Source organism: Drosophila hydei, unplaced genomic scaffold (assembly GCF_003285905.1).
Source record: "Drosophila hydei strain 15085-1641.00,03,60 unplaced genomic scaffold, DhydRS2 tig00008122-arrow-pilon, whole genome shotgun sequence".
Lineage (NCBI taxonomy): Eukaryota > Metazoa > Arthropoda > Insecta > Diptera > Drosophilidae > Drosophila > Drosophila hydei.
The window spans coordinates 5,692,382-5,713,569 of record NW_022045833.1 but is presented as its reverse complement, the minus strand read 5'-3'; the positions used below and the strand labels follow the sequence as shown (position 1 = coordinate 5,713,569).

Genomic DNA, 21,188 nt, shown 5'->3' with positions numbered 1-21,188 from the left:
AGGAAGAATAAGAGTTTTGTGAGGATGAATAGCTTTCAAGCTTTCTCTTTTCAAGCTGTTATTGTTAAGTGAACTTTTTATTAACGCAGTTTGCAAAGCACATGAAAGCACTGATAGAGCTTTTAAATCATCCAAGAGCTTGTCAAATAGATTTTTTAAGCTCATTATGTTGAGTTTAAAATTGTTTTAAGCTTGTTTGAATTTCTTGCCTAGTTTTCTTTTCTGCTTAATCAGCGTTCATGACACACAAAAGCTTTAAAGAAGCTTTATGCTTGTAGTTAAATGTGATTGAGATATTCCTTTGCTCATTTGCTTTATGTAAGCATCCAACCCCTCAAGCGTCTCATAAAACTTCAGACAGACTGAGTTAGCTGAATTAGTAGTCAGTTTTATAACTAAATTAGTGTGAAGCTGTGTGTGCGTGTGTGTGTGCGTGGGTGTGAGAGCATTTTGTGAGATTTAAATTTGGGTTTGTTCAGCGTTGACTCTAATGGAATTTCGTTGATAACTTTTCTACGTTTTAGCTCGTGACATTGACAATTGGTTTGAGTTTGCTTTGCTACGTTTAACAATTGAAAGCAAATTACATTGTCTACGTTTTCACCTGATTCTGATTCTGATACCGATTCTGATTCTGATTCTGATTCTGTTACTAATTTGAACTTCAGCTGCTTCTGTGCCTCATCAGTCGAGAGTTTATTTATTTCTCTTATAAATATACATATGTGATAATAATATTTTAATATAATAATATTTAAATGCTCGTTTGGTAAATAAATAAATAAATATATCGTTTTTTTTTCATAACAATTGAGGACAACATTTGAGAACAAAAGATTCCGTATTTTGTTGTCGCACATTCAAATCTATTCACTGCTCTTCCTCTCTCTCTCTCTTCCTCCCCCTCTATCTCTCATTTAGCTTTGTTTGTTCACTTGCACTTTTCTTATACACATTCAATAAAATATGCATTCTCAATTAGTCCACAATCATGTTTCTCCTTTATTCACGCTTGAAGTGTATACATTCCATGTAAGCCTGAACTTGTGTGTATTCAATTTCTAGCTACTTAATGCTCAACTGTACTTAAGGACCTGCATTCCAGCAAATGTATTCGCCTTAATTATCAGGAAATCTTATTATTAAATTCAATTGCATTTCTCTTAATGGAGAATGCATTGCTGGGAACACATCGCAAAGTCAACATTGTCTTTTGTGCCTTGAAGTGGAATTGGCTGCAATTGTTATTGAGTTAATTGGTTGTTGTGTCACTTAAATGCCTCAGCATTTACTTACATAATATATACACATACATACATACATTCATATACATATACATTCAAAGAGAAATTGGTAACAGGTAATTCACATTCAATTCTCACATTTAAAATGTAAAAGTTTTCAATTAATTTATCTTAAGTAAATCGTCTTCAGTTATACAATGTATAGACCTGACTATCTCTCTCTCTCTCTCTCTCGCTCTCTCTCAATCTCTTTCATTCAATTGAATACTTAGCCTGCAGTGCTTATCAGTTAGTCAGTTAATCGCCATCGTCATCCTTAGATATACATGCCCAGATCGACGTGAAAGTCCTGCAGATAGGACAGCAGCTGCGAGGGTGTTGGCCGCTGTTTGGGCTCAGAGTGCCAGCAGCAGTTCATTACCGTAAAGCTGCATTGTGGTTAGGGTGAGCGGTTGTTTGGGATTTGGATAAAGGGTTGCATGATTTGAAAATGAAACAGTCTAAAAGGCTACTCACAATTCATCAGGGCAATTGACGGGCTGCTCCAGACGATAGCCGGCAGCCAAATAATTAGTAAGCTCAAATATGTCCACCTCTTCATGTGGCATCTGGGCGAGGGTGACCAGCTCCCAGTATAGTACGCCCAGTGACCAAACATCGCCCTGTGTGGTATAGATCTTCTTCTGCAGCGATTCCAGCGATAGCCACTTGAGCGGCCGATTCTCATTGTCACCGAGGCAATCGTAGTCATCCGGGAAGAGATCACGCGAGAGGGCGCTATCGCATATCTTTACATATGCCTCCTCATCGACGCTGTAAAGAGATGAAGATGATGCAGATGCTGAGCCTTTCCCTCTCTGCTCTATACTTACTAGCAATTGCGAGTGGCCAGGTCTTTGTGCACAATTCCTAGTGAATGCAAGTAGGCCAAGGCCTTGGTAATATGCAAGCCAAACTCTACCAGCTGGCGAGTGCTTAGCGCTGTGCTAGACTCTCGAGACTTTTGCAAGTAGCTGCAAGGCACAGGAAATAGAAAACTAATCATGAAAGAAGAGAATTAGGGCAGGCAACTTACATCTTCAGATTGCCCTTGGACGGATAGGGATAAGCAATCTCTGGGGGGCCGGGCAGCTCGGTGTTGGCCAGCAAAGGCGCCAGTATATGCTGATGACTGACGCCAATTAGCAGTGAGGCATCCTGCAGCAGGCAGGCCACCTGCGTTAGCGAGGCGCCATCGATGACTGTTTTTACCAGCGCATCGCATGTTTCGCCCAGCTTGCCAGCATAGATGCGCCCGAAGGTGCCCTCCTTGATCAGCTGTTCGTAGCTCAAGGCTCCTGGCTGAACACTGGGTATGCGACGCAGACGCTCCTTAGTCTTATCGCCATGTCCGTGACTAGCTACTGTGATGGTGCTGCCGGTGGCAATGCCACCAAAGAGACTGCCGCTGCCATTGCCACGGCTGCTCTTCGGTGTGGACATGCTGCAGGGCTGTAAAAGGGAGAAAGCAAGAGAAATGGATAAGATGCAAAATTCTTAAATGACATTTTCATGGGAATTATGGATTTTTTTTACGAAATAGCTTATAGCGCGAGACTTGGTATATTAGGCTTGTTCTTAAAGAGAAATAAGTCTGTTGCTTTTCAGAGAAGGTCTAAGTTAGGAAGTTAAAGTTAAAGAAGGAATGAAATTGAGATGGGTTAGCAAATAATTGAACCGATTGAGGGAACAATTCTTATAAACAGACTAAAATGTAGATGGGCTAAGTAAGAGAAGATTGCTTGCCGTAATCATCTCATCATTTTACCTGATTCATATCCTAGTCCTTTAACCCATGCAAGTGCTTAGAATATTTTTATTATCATATAAAACGAAACTCTTTTTAAGGGCCAATTGAGGAACTTTAGGTAGCTCTAGAGGGTCAGGAGCTTAGAGTTTGATATTACAAATAGTGGGGAGGCAATGGAAACGCAATTTCATCAACCGGATTTGCATCTTTCAGCTTGCATCCGTTTACCGTTAGTCATGCACTTGGCTGCGCTTCGTTCATTCATTTTAATGAATTGAGTTCCGTTTCCGCTTGAAGGAACTGCTGATGTTGCCAACTGGCTGGCAGTTGGCGTTGCCAACGCCATCAAACGCCTGCTGCCTGTGCCATAATTTGTGTAGCCCTCTGGGAGGAGTGGCAAAGCGTGGGCTGGATGCAGTGAAGAGAGACGAAGGGGGCAGGGAGTAGGGACTGGGAAGACTAGCTCTGTATCCGCCAGGACAAGCCGTAGTTGTCTTACGGCATGAATAATTTATTGGTTGGCAAAAAGCTTTAATTCGTCGAGCATTATGTTTGCATAGCCTTGTGCCAGGAGCCACTAGGGGCAGCAAGAGGAGCAGGCAGAAGTGTAGCAGAAGCCAAGCCCTAGACCAACACGAGCAACAACAACATGAACAACACGGCGTGGCATGAAGGGCGCAGCTGTAGGAAATTGCGAGATGAGTTGTATAAACAACGTTTTTCCCGGACGGAAGCGAGGGGATAGGAAGCTCGACGGGCACTCAAGATATATAACGAAGATAGGGAGACAGCACAGCAGCAGCTCCTTAGCCATAGCCAGCAGCTCATTTATTTTCATAAAATTCACACAGCGAAAATCATTTACCCGCCCGTTGAGCTGGATGGGGGCCTAGTGGCTAGGGGCCTGCTCGATGCGCTGGTCTAATAAACTCCAAGAAAAATCTCTTCATTTCTTTCTTAATTTGGTGTGGAAAATTTGCATAAATGTTCTAGCAGCAGCGGCAGCGCCACCTGAGACAACTGTCCAATCATTTTCGTTTATTAAAAGTAACAGCTTCATTCGAAGCACCATGTTACATGTGGTCTGTAGCAATGTCAAAGGGAATTGGACAACAAACGGGCAGCAGCAACTTTGACAGCAATAAAAACAATAGTTGTTTGCCCATTGTTAGTGAATTTCATTCATTATTGCCTTTATTGCCATTTCTGGCTACCCGAGTCTGTCTGTGTGTTTGACGGTCTGCCGGTCTGCCGGTCTGTCGGTCTTCTCGTCTGTGCTCTGTTGTCCTTTATTTTATTTGTTCCTGCTCGTTGTTGCTGTCGCACAAAGAAAATTCAATTAAAACGCAACAGTATCGCACTCCATCATCAAAGCACCAACTCTAGCTACAGCTACTGCGAGTGTTGCTGCTGCTGCTGCTGGTGGTGCTGGTGGTGCTGGTGCTGCTATTGCAGCATGTCCTGTCCGTTGGTTCAAGCTCATCAACGCGCTCGCTGGTCCCCTCGTCAGCGGCTGCTCGTGAATGCGACGCTGGCGATAAATCCTTGTCGCCCAGCTGGTCCAACGACATGCAAAGCGCTTGCTCTACACACACACACACAGGGGATAGAGGAGAAGGTTGCGTTGTGTACTACAGCGACAAACAACAATGTCACCGACAGGCACAACAAAAGTGTCTGCGGGCTGCACCGGCGTCGCTTTTATGACCCTAACTAAGACTGAGAGGCAGAGGCAGAAACTTCCTTTGCTTGTTCGGCTTGTAGAAACAAGCAAGAATTATATATACATATATAAACATATTCCCTTATACACATATATACATATATCAATTTGCGTGCTTTTATTGCTTTTGTTCTTAGCATTAGCTGGGCCAAGTTGCTCTTTAATGAGCACAGTTCAAGTGTAATTAGATTTTATGTAATCGGCTTAACATTAAACACAGTCTGGGATAATGCTGCAAGCTCTGTGAATCGAATCAATGCAGCAAATGAATGTTGAGCTGAAAGTGTGCCAAAAATGCTTTATAGATGCAACTCTCCACAGTTTGGCACTGAAGATTGAGTATTTTATGAATAGTTTTCTATTTTTCCTATACAAAAGCAAAGCGAATAGCAAGCAGAGCTCCTCTATGAATAAGCAACTGTTGCCTGGAGCTGCTATCATGAAAGTTTTATGTTTCAGTATGAGAATTTTATGATAACATATTTAAATAATTGTACTCTGATATATCAGGTATCCAATTAAATCCTTGCATTTGTCAAAGACTGATTGGTAATGCTTGAATAAGAAAGCGACGCATGGACAACTATCATTATTTAGGATTTATCTATTGAATCTTAAAGCTTAAGCTGAATGAAATTTGTTTTAGCTTGGAATTGGTTGACTGTGGAATATCATATTTCGAAGAGGTCAACTTCCCATAAGAATGTTTGTATCTAATATCTAAGACTAAGCACGTTTGGAATACTTTCACTGCATAATTGTATCACAAATCAATGACAGAGCTTCACTTGTCCAATCGAATGCTAAATTCCTTATGACTTTTCAAGCTGAAGGTAAATGAGAATATTTGAATGCTGCAGCTGCAGCTGCAGCCATTTGAGCGTTTCTCTATTAAAATCGAGCCAATAACTGAGTGCTTCTCTACCAATAGTTCAATTTAGTAAAGTTCATTTTGATAAAAGCACATTTAAACTGAATCACATTCCCTTTGTTTTCGACCAAATAACCAACTGATGCCAATTCGAATGTCAATGGAGCTCTTTGAGTGTGCTACACTCCATCTCGAGTTATTCATTTTGCATGCGTATGTGTTAGAAGAAGAAGGCGAAGGGTGAATTAAGCCAACCACAGAAGCAGCAGCAGCAGCCGCAGCAAAAGCACCTGCAAAAGTCCACAACTCGTCTGGCTCAATGATTGTGGCAAAAGCTAAGCTATTTTGTGAGGAATATTAAAAGTGCACGTCAAATAGACAATATTGCCATGGCTTTTACAGCTGCAGTTGTTGTTGCTTTTGCTGCTGTTGTCTCTTATTGCTTAAACTGAAAATTGGAAAACATCCGTTGCTGTCAACTGTCTGACTAGTCGCAGCTCTCTCATCTCGCTTTGCATTGACACTCAGATGAGGCGCGATGAGCCCAAGGCAGAGGAGCAGCAGAGAGCGGTTGTGGGGGTGGTTGGGTTGGCTTTTGGGGGTAGCCAGCTGCTTGTTAGTATAAATTTGCACAAATTTAAACTGGATGTGGCTCGGGTGTCAGAGCAGCACTGGGGTGGGACGTTATTGTTGCCAACAGAGGCGACACTTGGCAACACATAACCAAAAACAGCAACAGCAGCAGCAGCAACAACAAGAATGTGACTCAAAGCGTTGGCAATGTTGACGTTTGGTTTGCAGCTGTTTGGCTTTGTTGTGACATTTCTAATGACAACACAACACGGCAGGCAGCGGAGGGGTGGCTTGGTTTGTTGAGGAGGGGAGGTTGGCTATGCAGCGTAGCTGCTGGTCTGCAAATGACATGTACACCACACACACACACACACACATAAGTAGACATACACAAATTTCAGCTCACACACTTGACAGGCGTCTGATTTGTTTATGTCACTTGCAGCTCTATGGCTGCCCACACGCACACACCCGGTCTGCACAACCACAACGTTGAGTTGCGTTCCCTCGCAACTGGTTCGTAATTAAAAACGCTTGATGACAATTTTGTCAACATTTCGTGTTGCTCTTGCAGCGTGCTTGGCCTGCAACCAAAATGCAGCACAAACTTTCAGCCAGCAAAAGCAACAAACATAACATCAGCAACAAACAATAGCGACAGCAGTTACAAGCACAGTGACACAAGAATGTGAAAAGGAAACTAAAGAAAACAATATTTGATTGTATGCAAAAAATATATATGAAGGAATAGTCATAGAGTAAAGCTGGTTATTCAATTACAGTTAGTTGCTTACTTAACTGAAGTTGAGATCTTCGCTTTTCAATATAACTTTAGAAAACGAATTCAAAGTGAGCCTAAGTTTCCACAACCCTGGCAAATCCAGCTTAAATTATTCAAATTCTATTTGACATTCGTATAATGGCAAGAAATACTCTGAAATTTACCTTATAAGCTCTCTGATTAGGGTCTGAGCCGTGAAGCGCATGTACTTGTGTGTCAAGGCTTGCTCACAGCTCTGCGAAGGCGACATATATTAAACTCAAATTAAGAAACAACCCTAGTCACATTTCAACTACCAAAGAAGCCCATTGTACACACTTAACCCCGCCCACCATTTCGACCCACTGTGCATTCTTGAAATTGTTCTTAGCTTGGCAGCAAATGGTTGTTGTTATTGCTGCAGTTGAACACAATTGCCAGAGGCAACGCTGACGGCAGGGAACAGTGGGAAATTGCGTATACGAGCTGTCGCCTTGGCATTAGAAGTGACGAGCGACGAGCTAGGCATCTTAATGAACTGAAATTAGTCAGTTGACAAAAGTGAACTTTGTGCCCAAGCCATATCTCAATTATATTTCAATTTACCTGACTGACTGCCTACCTGCCCTTTTACTCGTTTCACATTTGCCTGTTCCCTGGATTTGAGTCTTTCATCAAGACTTTTGGATTCGTAAGTTTTTTCATTCCCTCTCTCTCTCTTCTACAAACTCTTATTAATTTCGCATTTGTCTCTAGCCAGTTAGAAAAAGAGGGCGAAAGAGAGCGAGCGAGCGAGATGTGTTTCTAATTGGCTGAGAAACTAATTTGAATTTTCGTTTGATTTATGCCTGATCGACTTGATGCATGGCAATTTGATGAGTTGCTTGCCTTGTTTGTTAGACCTTGCCTCCCCTTACCTTCTGTATATTTGAGCTCTTAATAACAGCTTGGAAACTTTTTGAGCGCCTTTTGTTGTGGTCTTAAGCATCTAATGCATAATTAAAGGTACCGAAAGTCCTTTTGGGTCTAATTAAAAGTGCCGCCTAATTAACCTATTTTACCACCTACACACACACACACACATACACACATATGTGTCTAATTACAGGTAATTGCCTTTCAATTAGGCATCGCGTGCCATTGGACACGCCCACCACTGAGTTGCTGGGAATTGGTATTCAATTGTGGCTTACAAAGCGTAAAAGCACTCTTTATGTATTTGTTTTAATGTTATTTAAAATGTGCTTGTATAATTGCGTAATTAAATATTTCTTACACAAGAGACATGCATATTTCATATGAAAATTTGTTAAAGGTGATTTTTGCATGATGCTCATAAATAATGCTAATACAGCTTTTAGTATGGAATGAATTTCAATAAAAAATTAGAATTAAAGACATTTTCTTTAACGTCTGGTCTAAGAGAGAAAACTGGATTTGAAAGTGATATATTATTTACTACTTGAATTATTTGCCTTAAAGCTTCAAATTGAAGTGAGGGAAGCACGAGGTCTACCAATTCGTCTCTTTCAATTTAAGCTTTGCTCTGGCTTCTGAGACAGTGTAAGCCAAAGTTATTGCTGTCAACAGATGCCAATGCTTCATTGAATCATGTTTCGCGTCTTTTCTCTCAATCTCTGTCGGCCTTTATGCTTATCCCTCTCCAGTCAGTGCCTCAGGTGGTCAACGCAAACTGACCGCAATGAAATCAGCCGAGAGCAACAACCAACGCATCTATCTTATCGCATTGCCTACCATTGTCTGGTCAAGTGTGGGTGGTGTGAAAACCACAAAACCCTCCGACACAGTCTGCAACTGACCAAAATCCCACATAAAGCCCATGTCGGACAGCCGAAACTCTCGCTCCTTCTCTCTCTCTCCCTGTCTGGGTAACTGAGTAACCGGGCAACAGGCAGCAGGCAACAGGCAACAGGCAACGGGCAACAAAGGCAACATCCGTTGCCAACTTCCGTTTGTCTCTCTCTGCGGCTGACAGGAAGCAATCAATAGTGTAATGGCAGACAAAGGCATTCGCCATAGTTTGGCACTAGCCTGCCGAAGAAAGGAGCCAAGTCCTTTACATGCAAAGATTGGTAGAAAAAAGCGAAGGCAAAGATATGAAAAAAACTGAACAAAAATCATCTGACAGTTGCGCAATTTGTCAGCCTTTGCCGGGGGCGAGTACCGTCAAAGGTGTTTCTCCTCATCTGACTAGACTTAAGCCTCGTCGCATATTAAATCATCTCCATATACTCCTCTGCCTGGCGTTTGGCTTTGTCGCAAATGTAAATAATTCGTTTTAATCAAAAGAACAACAGTGAAAAATCCATTAACGGCGTACGTGCCGCACCCCCAGTAGCTCCACTTGCCCCGTTGGGGACACACTTAACCCCTGCCCTTTCCCTCATTTCGCTTGTGCCTAGGCTTAACTTTTCGCATGCTGCGCGCGTCATTTGCAGGTTGATTTACAAATTTCTTTAATGGGGCGACGACAACATTTTTAATTAGCACCTGTTCAGGTTGCATGAATCTCTTTCGTAATCTCCATAAAATACTCTAGCCAGGGCGTGCTCCATGGAAATTAATTTCCAACTGTGCGGTGTCTATACTCAGCTCTCTTTCCCTCGACTTCTCAACTGTTCCGCTTCCGTGCCTCACGCACTTTTCCAACTTTGCCCCCAAATGATGCCATTCGGATGCGTCGCGTGGCCTGGAGGTGAAGTTGACTCTGCTGCCGCCTTCTAGTTAACCCATTCGCTTCTTCTACTTACTCTCGACTGCTTTAACCGCAGCAGCCACTTAAGCTTTCCTCTCTCTCTCTCCCTCTCTTAGCCCCTCCCCCTTCCCTAACCCACTTAAGCTTACTCTTGATACAATATCCTAATGCTTTTCTATGTTTGTTGCTTCGCTTGCAGTAGCTAGCTCCTACTTTGGTTTCCTTCCATGTGCACCCACTCGTATTGGAGGCCTTTGTTGTTGCTGTTGCAATAATATTTTGCAAGTGTTTCTAAACAAGCACAAAGTCATGTTTCAACAGCTGTAGTCTGGCTTCTTCTTCTTCTGGCTGCTGTTTTTATTGTTATTTACCCTTCACTACTTCAGCCCCCGCGTTGTGCCTTTTGCTGTAATTGTTGTATGTCAGTCCCCGCAGTCGTTAGCTAAACTTTCGCTGAACATTAAAGCAATTTGGCCAACATTTATAGACTGATTTAATAGAATCAAAAGGGAGTCGGCAAGAGGGATGTTGTTGGCAAGGGAAGCCCCACACAAATGAGATATTTCCACACAAGTGAGCAGATCAGAGCCGACAACATTTCAGTGTGTGTGCACTTGGATATAATTGTTTGACTAAATGAGTGCGTCGCTCCTATGCTCGACATCCCCCCACCTATTCCCTTTGCCTAGTGCTTCACAAGCACTCGCATGAGTGAGAGGGTAGCTAGAGCGGTTTGGGTTTATAACAAGAGAACAGCAATAATTATGGCAAACACTCCCTTCACCCACAGAGCCATATGCAATTTTGGGGCTCCACTTTTGTATAAATTCACTTAATTCCTCGTCCTTCCCCATAGAGCGGCCAGCAGATAGCGGCAAATGGATATGACTCTTGGTGCTGTGCATTATCCCAGACATCCAGATATGCCAGATATCCATGTGAGAGAGTGAATGGGAATTTATTTGTGTGTGAGGCGAGTGCCTAGCTGCTCCCCAGTCAAATGGCTCGAAACGGTTGCCATAATGAGGATGAAATTGAAGTCTAAACAAACAGAAATCGTTTGGGCAAATAGCAGAGGCCAGGAACAGCTGGAGGAATGTTAAGGAATAAGCAGCAAGTAAAAATCCAAAGGAGTCTCCATGGAAATTGAATATTTAATTATGCGTCGATGGAAATTGCGTCTCAGATGGTGACGAAAATGGCCCAAACAATCATGAGAATGGCGACAGAGTGAGGGAGGAGGTGCGACACTTTGTTGTCTAGGAAAAATGTAAGCGTCGCTTGGGTCTGTGAAATGTTTTTGCCGGAGAAATAGAAAAGAAGAAGCTGCTAAATAATTTATTCTAATTTGCGACAGATTTGCCAAGGCCAAGAAGCTAAAATGTCAGAGGGATTCCCTGAATATATAAAAACAAGCGAGGGACGGAGAGAGGGAGGATGGCAGGAAGAAATGTGTAAAAAGTTTTGTAGGGTATCATAAAATTAATTTGAGGGGAATCGTAACAGACATTCTTAAGGTTTGATAGCTCGTAGGGATTCATCTGCGGCTTTTGGTTAGTTTAAATTTAGTTTGCTAATTTGCACTCTGCGAGTATCTCAGCTGGAAGAAAAACAAAGGGATGAGTAAGCAGAGTATGAAGCACCTTCCGCTTATCTAAACAAACTCACACGCTTCCCCCAGCTACTCTCCACTCACATATAAGAGCGCGTATCTCCGTAATTCTTATTTGCTTTCAGTGTGTGTGGAGGTCGTGGCACGGGCTACGTGAGCGCCAGGCAAAACTTGCCCCAACTCTCAGCAACCCCACTGAATTCAACTAGGACTGGCAGCCTGGCAGCCTGGCAGCCTTGCAGCCTTGCAGCCTGGCACCCTGGTGGGTGGAAAGGAGAGTCCCATATTTATGAATGGCTCTTGTTTCGAGTTTAACGCACTTCGGGAGCTTTATCAGCTCGTAAATATAAATTAGAATTTAATTTTTATCGACGTGGAAAGGTGGCTCGAGTCGGGATTTGTATGTGGACGTAGACGTAGCTGCTGCCTTGGGAGCAATCGTCTGGTCTGGTGTGGTGAGTGCCGCAAATTGGCAGCGGAGTGGATCTGGTGGCCTAGGCAACAGAGCGACCGAACATCAACGGGATTCATATCCATTTGTGCTTGGCACGTGTCGCAACATATCAAAGGCATTGATTTACCTGAGGGCAGTTGGTTGCTCGATTCAACCCCCTTGGAGGTAATTCATGTGGCCACAGAATCAGATGGAGATTGGGACTCACCTGGGTTAGCTGCGAGGAGGCGTAGTAGGAAATCCTCGAGGGACATACCGATTCTGGCTTCGAGTAAATGGTCTCGCCGGCCTGGTCGCCCATTGGCAGCAGGGCGGTGGCATAGGGTGTGGGCGTGGGTGAGCTGCGGAAGCCTGTAGGGAAATGAATAGTTCGGAGGTCGATGAAAAAGGGATGGGATTATTGAAGGGGGAAAAACTTACGGTCGAATATGCTGCAGGACTTTTTGGTCTCCGTTGGATATTTGTTGAGGCTGGCAATGGTCGCGTAGGAGCCGGTGGCACTCGGGGGCCGTCCGAGAGGATCAAGGCGAATGAACACGTTCTGATGGCTGCCATAACCTGCTGTTGTGAAGCTGGTGCTAAGAATGGAATGGAAATGAAGAGTTAATAGTAAGGTAGATAATTAAATTGATGCGCCAATCTATCAGACTTACTGTAGCGAATCCTGGCGTAGCTGCTTGCGAGCCCGCACATACATCATGCTAGCCACAAGGCCTACGGCCAGGACTAAGCCCAAAGCACAGGCGGCGGCGCTCATCAGTGCTGGGCCCTGAGAGGGAGCGTGGGCAGGGGCAGGTGACTGATTCGGCTCAGGTGAGATGCCTGCGATAGTTATGCCAATGGAAATGAGATATAAGCGAATGACAATTGGTTATGATAGAGCATTGAGAGCTTACCTTTGGCACAGATCTTGTTGCGCTTGAAGTGGAGTCGGGTGTCGTTAAACCGGGGAGGCCCTTGCACTACCATGTTGACATTGACCGGCAGTTGGAGGCTGGCATTGCCCGTGCACGGCAGGTAGACTAGGAACGACTCGATCTCCTGCGGCACAACGCCCTTGTGTGGAATACTGAGCGTGGGGGTGCCCAGTGCGTCCTGGTCGTTGGCGTACTCGATGCTGATTGTATAGCGGAGCTGTCAGTGAGTGTGTCAGTTAATGGAGTGCAAATCAAATTTTGAAGTCAGGTAGAAGGGGTGGGTCAGGTGGCTTACCGGATAAGTGATGAGACTCTGCCAGGAGAATTCCAACTCGTGGACATCTGCCGGGACGGGAACAGTGAAGTGCATAGCGTATGTGTTAATGGCTCCCTCGTGCACGTAGAACAAATCCGCTTCCAGTCCTTTCAATGAGAATAGAGAGCATAGTGAAGATGAGATTAGGTTGTCGATGCATTGTAGGTATAAAGAGAAAGTTTATTTCACAATTTGCTTTGTTACAGTTTCCCCTTGGAGGTCCTTCCTTGTATTTTCTACTGCTTTACAAACTTTGTGCATTCTGTGTTTACTTTCCTCGCAGTTGATGGCTCTCTCTCTCGCTCTACCCTCCAGCTCTATATACCTTTCAACTTGAACGGAAATTGATTTCCTCGACAACTCAGGGGGGTTGGAAGTGGGTTTGCAGTGGGTGAGCGAAGTTCGGTAAACAAAAACCAAGACACAATAATAATCGAAATCGAATCCGTCACCAGCAGGCGACAATGCAAAGGGCGTCAATTGGTTCTCGCTCTCAAATGAAGCGCGACAGACGTCCGAGGGGAACGAAGGAAACGAAGGGATTTGTGTGGGGTGAGACGAGATATTAAAAGGTGTCAAGTATCGTCTAACTCGATTCGAGACGAGACCAGGCGAGACAGCGACAAACTCATCATCATGCTTCGCTTTGTGTAACTTTAACTAGCTTCGGGAACGTCCTAATCTCTGACCCCGGCCCTGGAAGCTCTAAGCCTCCGTCTCTCACTCTATTGGCAGTGAAAGCCGAGCTGTTCGAGTTAAAAAGACGTGAAATTAAATTTCTTCATCCGCCTTCATTGTTGTCTCTGCCTCCGCCTTATTCCCCCAGCTCCCTTCTATCCCTCTTAGTGGGTTGCTTTATGTTGCATCATTTACTCCCTGGGATCAGGCCTCGCTTTGCATTGAAAGTCGCAAATGCTGTTTACTCTCCTTAACTTGACTGCCAGGCCTCCTCTTCCCCACTTCCCCAGTTCCCCATTCATCCTTTTGACTGTGCGTCTGTGCCGGATGTTGAGTGTTGCGCTTCCGGTGGAAGCAGAGGCAGAGGCGGAGGCAGAAGGAAAGAAGCGCGTATGTGCGTGCATTTAGGAGAGCGCTCTCCGTATTCTTAAAACAATTTCAAATCCAATTATAGAACAAGAAAAAGCATTTTTCGTTAGCTTCCATCTACTGACGAGTCTAAGAACTTCCCCAATTCTTATGCCGTTTTCCTTTACAGTTTCATTTTGTTTTTGAATTTGAAATTGTTATGCACCCCGCTGACTATCCTTCAGGCACCCAAAGCGTGCTACTTTCCTTTTACATTTTCCGGTTTCCGCTAGCAAACTGCACAGAAATAGAGCAAAGGAAATAAAGTAGAGAGAGAATAGGGGCTGCAATTGACTCGAATTTGATCCCTTCTTATTCATCCATTTTGGGAAATACGCCACAGACTAAACAAAAAACACAAACATAACCTCAAAGTGGCTCACATTAAATATGCACAAACACACGAAAAGGACAATGTCACTCAGCTCGGGCTGAGTTGTAGGACAACAATGATGAAAGCTTAGACAAGGTGCCATCAGAGCGAGCAGAGCACAAAGGCAAAGGCCGAGGAAATGCACTTCTGGCTTAATTAATTCAGTTTTGATTGCAAACGGATGCGATTCACTCTCAAGGAGACTTTCAACTTTTCGATTGGCCTCTTTAGCGAATTTAAGCTACAGCCTGAAAGCAGCTTTAATTTTCGTGAGATCCTTTTGGTTCTGCAACCGGAGATAAAAAGGACAGCCAACTTGGTTACGGGTCCAAGTCTAGCTCCGTCGAACTTTGGCCGTCTTTCATATCACGCGCCTTGCACAGCGCCAACTTTGCCGTCGCCTTGCAAAGTTTTTAGCTCGTTCAGGAGTCCCAGTGCCTTGCCCCAGATAGTTCCCCTTGTCGCCTGGCTCTGCACCATAATTATAATACCTGCGATTGTCTGAATGGCTTCGCCACACACACGTGACGCTGCAACCGCAGACGCTCGCTCGCAGAGGTGGAGAGGAAGGATTTGGTGGATGGAGTATCTCGGAGCGGCAGAAGGACCGTGGCTCGGCTTTGACAATAGCATCACACAATTTGCATAAAAGATTAAGAGGATAATTAGTGTCATTAGCTGAGCAGCCGCTTTGAAGCAGTGCAACGCTGTGCATTCCCTGAAATTATCATCTTGCCTTTCGACTGTCGCCTGTCTCCCGTCGCCTGCCTCTGTCCACTTTCCCCTTTCCTGCTGCCTAGGTGACACCTTGACATGGCTTATCCCTTTGCAATGAATGCAGTTCTTTTAATAGCCTTCCCCTTCGCCTTCGCCTTCGTTTCTTGAATCAAAATCGAGCTCGACATTTAATTGGCACAGTTTAAGAACTGCTCACGCCTTCTCTGTCTGCTTTTCTCGCCTTGCTCAGCAGTAAAGAAAATCGACCCTGCTCTATTGAAGGAGGGAGTGGGCATAAAAGGTTGAGGGTTGCTTTATTAATGTGGCGATTTTCGGGCTGTTTTCTATTCATTAAAAATAATTTTCTTTTGCATTAACTTTTAACTTAAAGGGAAATTTTTGAGCCAAAAAGGTGGGAGAATGCTCTAGACCTAGAAACAAGTCCTGTTCGAGCTTGGGCTCCTGTTCGCTCTCAAGAAATGTGCACATCAAAGTGAAACTTGTTGAAATTGCATTTTTACGCACCCTTGCACAGCACGGAGCAGGTGGGGGTGGTAAGTGGGGCCACCCTCCCTGACTGGTGGCTGAAGCTGGTGTCGCTAGCAACTGTGGGTCGAAAATTGCTCGTTGCTAGGACGACACGAGGCAATGGAAGGCAGAGCGGAAAATCTTCAGCAAAAGCGTAAAAAATATTTAATTTTAATGTTGTCGTCACTCCATCGGAAGAAATCGAGATATTTATATATATATATCAGTGTAGTTAGGAGTTGCCAGAAAAGAAATCGTTTTACTCATGTTTACAGCTCGCTTTATGGAACAAACTTTCCGATTGTGAGTCGAGGGAACAGGAAGAGGCAGAGGACGGCGTTTGGAATAGCAGAGCGAACTCTATACTCGATTTTTATTGTGGGAATGCATCACGTCAATCACAGTCACGCAATGAAGGAACTGCCAGAGAGTGAAGTTATTCGAGAAATGCGTATGCTGAATAAGGGAGGAGGAACTGAAACAGGGAGAGAATCGGCAGTTGGAACGGGGACTGGGCGACGGAGATGGAGATGGAGAGGGAGATGGAGATGGAGCTGGGTCATGCAGCCGTTACACGCATTCCACTTGAACAAATAGCCATAGAGACATATGCAGAGGAAGAAGAGGAGCCCTGAAAATAAATCATGCAATGGCATGTCGCAGTTGGAGGAAAGAGAAGATGGGCGAGTGATTGCCGAGGGGGTGCGAGGCGAGCTGGGCGGGTCAGTTTGTTTGATTTCATGCTGCTTGTTAATTTTGAAATGGAAAACAAGCCCAGAGGGAGGCAAATATTATAAGGGAGGGGTGTTAACGGGTCGTTAAAAGCATAACGAGCTTTGTGGATGGAGATGATGAAGTAAAGGCAAGTGAGAAAAGGAATCTATGGGAATCGCGCACAGCGCAGCACAGGAAATTACAAAGAGCAACAAACAAAGTGGAAGATTCTTTGAGCTGTCGCTAATGAAATCCGATTTGCATTCAAAGATGTAAAAGGGGTGAGGGACCAGCGCATGCTTTGTGAAGTGTCAATTGCCCGGGCGAGTAGTGCATGGCTCAGCGAACTTGAATGCAATCTCAGAGAGGGCCAGACAGAGATAGCGAATGAGAAAGAGAGCCAACCTAAGCGAAGAGGAGGCGAAACGGAGCTGGAGCTGACCCAGTGACGTGGGCGACAGCTGCAGCTCAAAGTTGTTCGCCCATTCATCAATCTCGGATTCATGTGGCACTTGTGTGGATTATTTTTATGCTGTTCAACTAATTGAAGTGCCGTGATTCGGCGATTAGGAGCGACTGGACTGGGACTAGGACTAGGAGTACGATTGAGCCTGCATAATGAGATCGAAGCATTTTGCTCCAATTACAGTTAAGTGCCGGAAAATGCTGTGCACAGCTAACGCATGAATGATGGACTGGTGGCTAAGGGGAGACAGAAGGAGAGGAGGAACCGCCTTGGCTCACATTTTGGAGCCATGAGCCATTAATCAACGAGAGGCAAGCAACACGACGTCATTCCGCCTTGGCACGCCGAATGAATGCCTATTACTGTAACTATTTTCGAGGACATGAATTGGGCAGGAGCTGGGACCGGGACTGGGGCTAGGGCTGGGCCTGGCACAAGGTCGATCTGGAGGCACTTGAATAGCTGGCGCCATCAATAACGAGGCCTCGCGTCGAGCAAAACAGCAAACCAAACAACAAAATGCGCCGCACCGGACTGTGAAGTCGTTAGCAGATGGAGCAAGGAGTGAGGGAGGGGAAACTTAGCGGAGTAGGAGGTGGACTACTTGCAGCTGTCAACAGGGTGGCAAAGGTGCGAGGGTGGCTCCGTCTACAGCCGGAAATCGATTTGTGTGGATTTGTTTTCTTTCGTGTTTTCGCGTAACTTTTGTGGTTGTCCAACCCCTCGCCTGCTTCTTCTTCTTCTACATCGTCCTCGCCGTCGTCATGGTCAACAATTATTTTGGAACTATTAATGACTGCGACGTGGTCTGTGCCTAAACCCCCGCCTTAACTTTGTTTGTTTGTTTTCCCGGCTGAGGAGCAATGAATTTGTCCCGTCGCACTTTGCCATTCAACTATTAATCATATCAGTGGGGCGGAGTTCCGACGTCCCAACGATTACTTTCAAATCGAAATGAGATTGCCCTACCCCCGAATATGTTTCTCATACGAACTTACCCATCAGCTTCATCACCTCGTGGTGACTGATGAAAATGTTGAGATATCCGCTGACCGAAGGTAACTGCCAAGTGAGCAGCGCAGTCCAGAGGAGCTGCAGCAGCAGACAGCGGCTGTTGGCCATAATGAACATGAGGAGCTCCTCCGCTCTTCTCTTGTCAATGTTATGTTGTGGAAGATGCTTATCTGCCTGGGATACGTGCAGTTAATAACTTGTCAGTGCATGTGACGCCGCAATTGGCGCTCATTTCAAGGGGGAGTGGCGTTCCCCTTTGGCTTTGTGACAGCCAATTTCAATGTGTGACCATTGAAGCGTTCCGGAGGCACAGACGAGACTCTTCCTTTCGGTTTTGATTTGGTTGCCAGTTGCCAGTTGCCAGTTGCCAGTGGGCAAACAGGCAACGCGGCTCTAAAAGATGCGTTAAAATCAAATTCCGGGAACGGCAATGGCAACGGCAACGGCAACTGCTGCTAACAGTTCCGGATGCAACCACAAAGCGACGAGCGGCGACGAGCGACGACGAGCAGAGCTCGACGAAATTTGTGTCTGGTAAATTTTGGAACTTTTCAGCCGCTGCAGTCTCTGTCCCTGTTCAACTTTTCCAGTTTTGTTTTTGTTGCGGTTGCGTCTGTTGTTGTTGTTTTTGTTGTTGCTGCTGCTGAATTCGGCTGTCGACTGCAAGTGGCATCAGCATTTTCGCATCTGACTCTGAACGACTTTCGTTAGCTTTTTTATTGGCCAGCTTCCACCCTTCTCTGTGGCTCGTTCTCTTCTGACCAACTGCTACTCTTGCTGGTGGCTTAGCTCGTCACGTTGGCAACGTCTCGCCCGTTGGTCAGTAGCCAGAGCCAGTTGTTGGTGTCGAGCATGTGTCCTGGTTGTCCTCCTTGTCCAGCTGGTCCTGGTGGCCTTTTTGTGTCGTCTGCTCGACTGCTCGACTGCTTGTCCAGCTGGCCAGCTGCTGCGTTCGAAACAGAGTCCTGTTGAATAGAAAGTGATTTAGTTGAGTTTTCGGACAGGAGTCGAGTGGTTGGTGACACTGTGTGTGGTGTGTGGTTGGAGAGAGGAGTGCGTGTGGTGCTGTGGTTGAGTGGCTTTGTTGTTTGTTTCAAAAATAATTTGTGAATGTGCTCAAAGAAAGTTTTCTGCCTGCAAAAGTAATTACAAAGTTGAAAAAAGATTAACAGCTTACAGGAACGCACATCGGGAACTTCTGCAGAAAGGGGGCAGCTGGGGAGGCGTGGCAGTTGGGGTAGCCTCTGCTGATTAAAAGTCACACGAGTTGCTTCGACTGGTGTTTTAATAAATTCGTGTTAATATTTTGTGTGTTTTCCACTTTTTAAATTATTCAAGGGGAAAAGGAGGGAAAATAGGAAAAGTTTTGCGTTGCAGAAATGTTTGTGTGGATTTTGTGGTTCAAGTGGTTCTCTGCTCCCTTCCCCCGTTCTTGCTTCTGCTTTCAACCTTCTGCTGCTTGCGTGTGGAATTCCAGGTGCAGTTAGAACCAAAACCAGAACCAAAATCAAAACATTCGGCCAGGTGGAAAGTCAAGAGTTGGCATGGAAATGGAAATGTAAGGAACAGGAAGAGGAAGAGGCAGAGGCAGAGGCGGAGTGGGTGCAGCAGTCAAGTGCCTCCAAAATGAAATTGTTGCCAAGAAACCGACCTCCATTTCCACCTGCTGGCACTTGTTACCCCGCTCACTGCAGCTGCTTCTGCTCTTTCTCCTGCTGCTCCTACTGCTGCCTCCTCCAATCTCCATGGCTGCATATTGGGAATTGTTGCTGGGTTTTTTGGCCGCAATAAAAATCGAAATCAGAAAACTTTGTTGCTTCAACGAAAAGTGCGGAAAGTCTTGCAATGCGCGGTCAAGCCAGCTGTGGGCGTGGCAGCAATGCAGCCGTGGCATGCGGAATGTGGAACGTTGAATATGCCAGAGATTTAATTAAACTTATCTACGATGAAGGAAAAAGCCGCAAGGAAGAGACAGGCGACGACTCACTTGATTAAGAGCCAGATCATCATGACGTCAACTACCGCTGAGATCCCTGCCACAGCTCAGGCAGAAGCTGAAGCTGAGGCCGATGCCATTCAGCAGATTCATTAATAATTCAAAAGACAAATAACAAAATGAAAGTGCACATGTGTGTACAGAGATGGGTGTGTGTGTGTCTCCTGTGTGTATTTGTGTTGACATTGCGAGCAATGTAACTGATTTAAATGGAGCAGCAGACAAACAGCCGGCAGCCAAGCAGTCAAGCAGCCAAGCAGCTCGCCTCATCTGTCTGGTGAAGCCGCAAGTCGCGAGCGCGTGGCAAACACTCAGAGTGAGCTGGCAATCGAGGAGGAGCTGCACATCATCATCGATAACATATTAACGACGTCAACTCAATCATAATCAAAAGCAAGGATAAGAGGGGGAGGAAGGGGGAGAAGGTGTTTGTCTACCGAAAGGGGACAGGAACAGGAACAGGGACAGCGAGTTGTCTGTTGGCTGTCGTAAAACTGGGGAGCCAATGCTGAAAATTTTCTGCTTAGTCACACGCATCATCAGTCTGGGTATCCACGCCTAGACACAGCTGCCACGCTTCCCGCGCCCGCCCACTAGGTTTGGTGACAAATTATGCGGCGGGCTTTGTCTTTGAAAGCTAGAAGATGATGCTCAGAAAAGCTGCTGCGGCTGCTGATGATGATGTGAGTCCTGGCAGTTGTGACAAAAAACTTTTCAATTACATCATTTGCAGTCTAATGAATAATCATCTTTCATTTTCTGCCGGCGCCTGCCACTCTCTAACCATTGCTAACCATTGTTATTATCTACGTAGGTTTCCCTTTTTGCTAATTTTTGTTGCTCGCAATATTTATTGATGTTCTTTATTGTTTGCCTTTGGTCTATTCCACAGCCGTTTTCCTGTTTATCGTTCATTTCATGGGGGAGACGCCTGAAGGCGTGGCAGCTAGGCAGGCACCAGGCAGCTCGTTTCAATTATAAAATGGCTTTCGCTTCTTAATTGAATCGTGAGTTTGAGTTAAGCAAAGTTAATATTTTATTTCCGCCTCGTTGTTGTTTCAATTGCGCTGGCATGGCCCCACTCCACTTTGGCCACCCTTACGTCTCCTTCTCTGGGGGGTCCCACTGCTCTGTTTGCTCTGGGTACTGCCACTGCTGCCTGCCATCATTTGGCGACTTTAAATGGCTGGCAAGGCAGGCGACTTGCTTCCCGTTTCCCATTTGGCATGCGTTCTCCACTTCCATTTCTCATTTCTAGACTCATTCCAATTGCTGTGCCTATGTTGCCAAGTGCCGCAAGGCATTTGCTTTTGCTTCAA

The 21,188-nt window shown here is 45.2% G+C and overlaps 1 protein-coding gene across 1 annotated transcript; it reads right to left on the bottom strand.

Annotated features, from left to right (window-relative positions):
* Positions 1-868: 868 nt before the first annotated feature.
* LOC111598802 (tyrosine-protein kinase RYK) lies at positions 869-17,981 on the bottom strand. Its single transcript, XM_030225106.1, has 10 exons — positions 17,858-17,981; positions 12,955-13,082; positions 12,639-12,876; positions 12,396-12,564; positions 12,163-12,320; positions 11,951-12,093; positions 2,320-2,735; positions 2,117-2,257; positions 1,761-2,057; positions 869-1,672 (listed from the first exon to the last, which is right to left on the bottom strand). The coding sequence occupies exons 1-10, from the start codon at positions 17,979-17,981 to the stop codon at positions 1,561-1,563; spliced, it is 1,926 nt and encodes a 641-aa protein (XP_030080966.1). The 3' UTR covers positions 869-1,560.
* Between the last annotated feature and the right edge of the window lie 3,207 nt (positions 17,982-21,188).

Coding starts and splice junctions, on each gene's coding strand:
- LOC111598802 (XM_030225106.1), bottom strand. CDS start 17,981: ATGGCCAACAGCCGCTGTCTGCTGCTGCAGCTCCTCTGGACTGCGCTG. Junction 12,321..12,395: donor CTACGCCAGGATTCGCTACA/GTAAGTCTGATA, acceptor TTCCATTCTTAG/CACCAGCTTCACAACAGCAG. Junction 2,736..11,950: donor CCTCCTCGCAGCTAACCCAG/GTGAGTCCCAAT, acceptor TCCCTTTTACAG/CCCTGCAGCATGTCCACACC.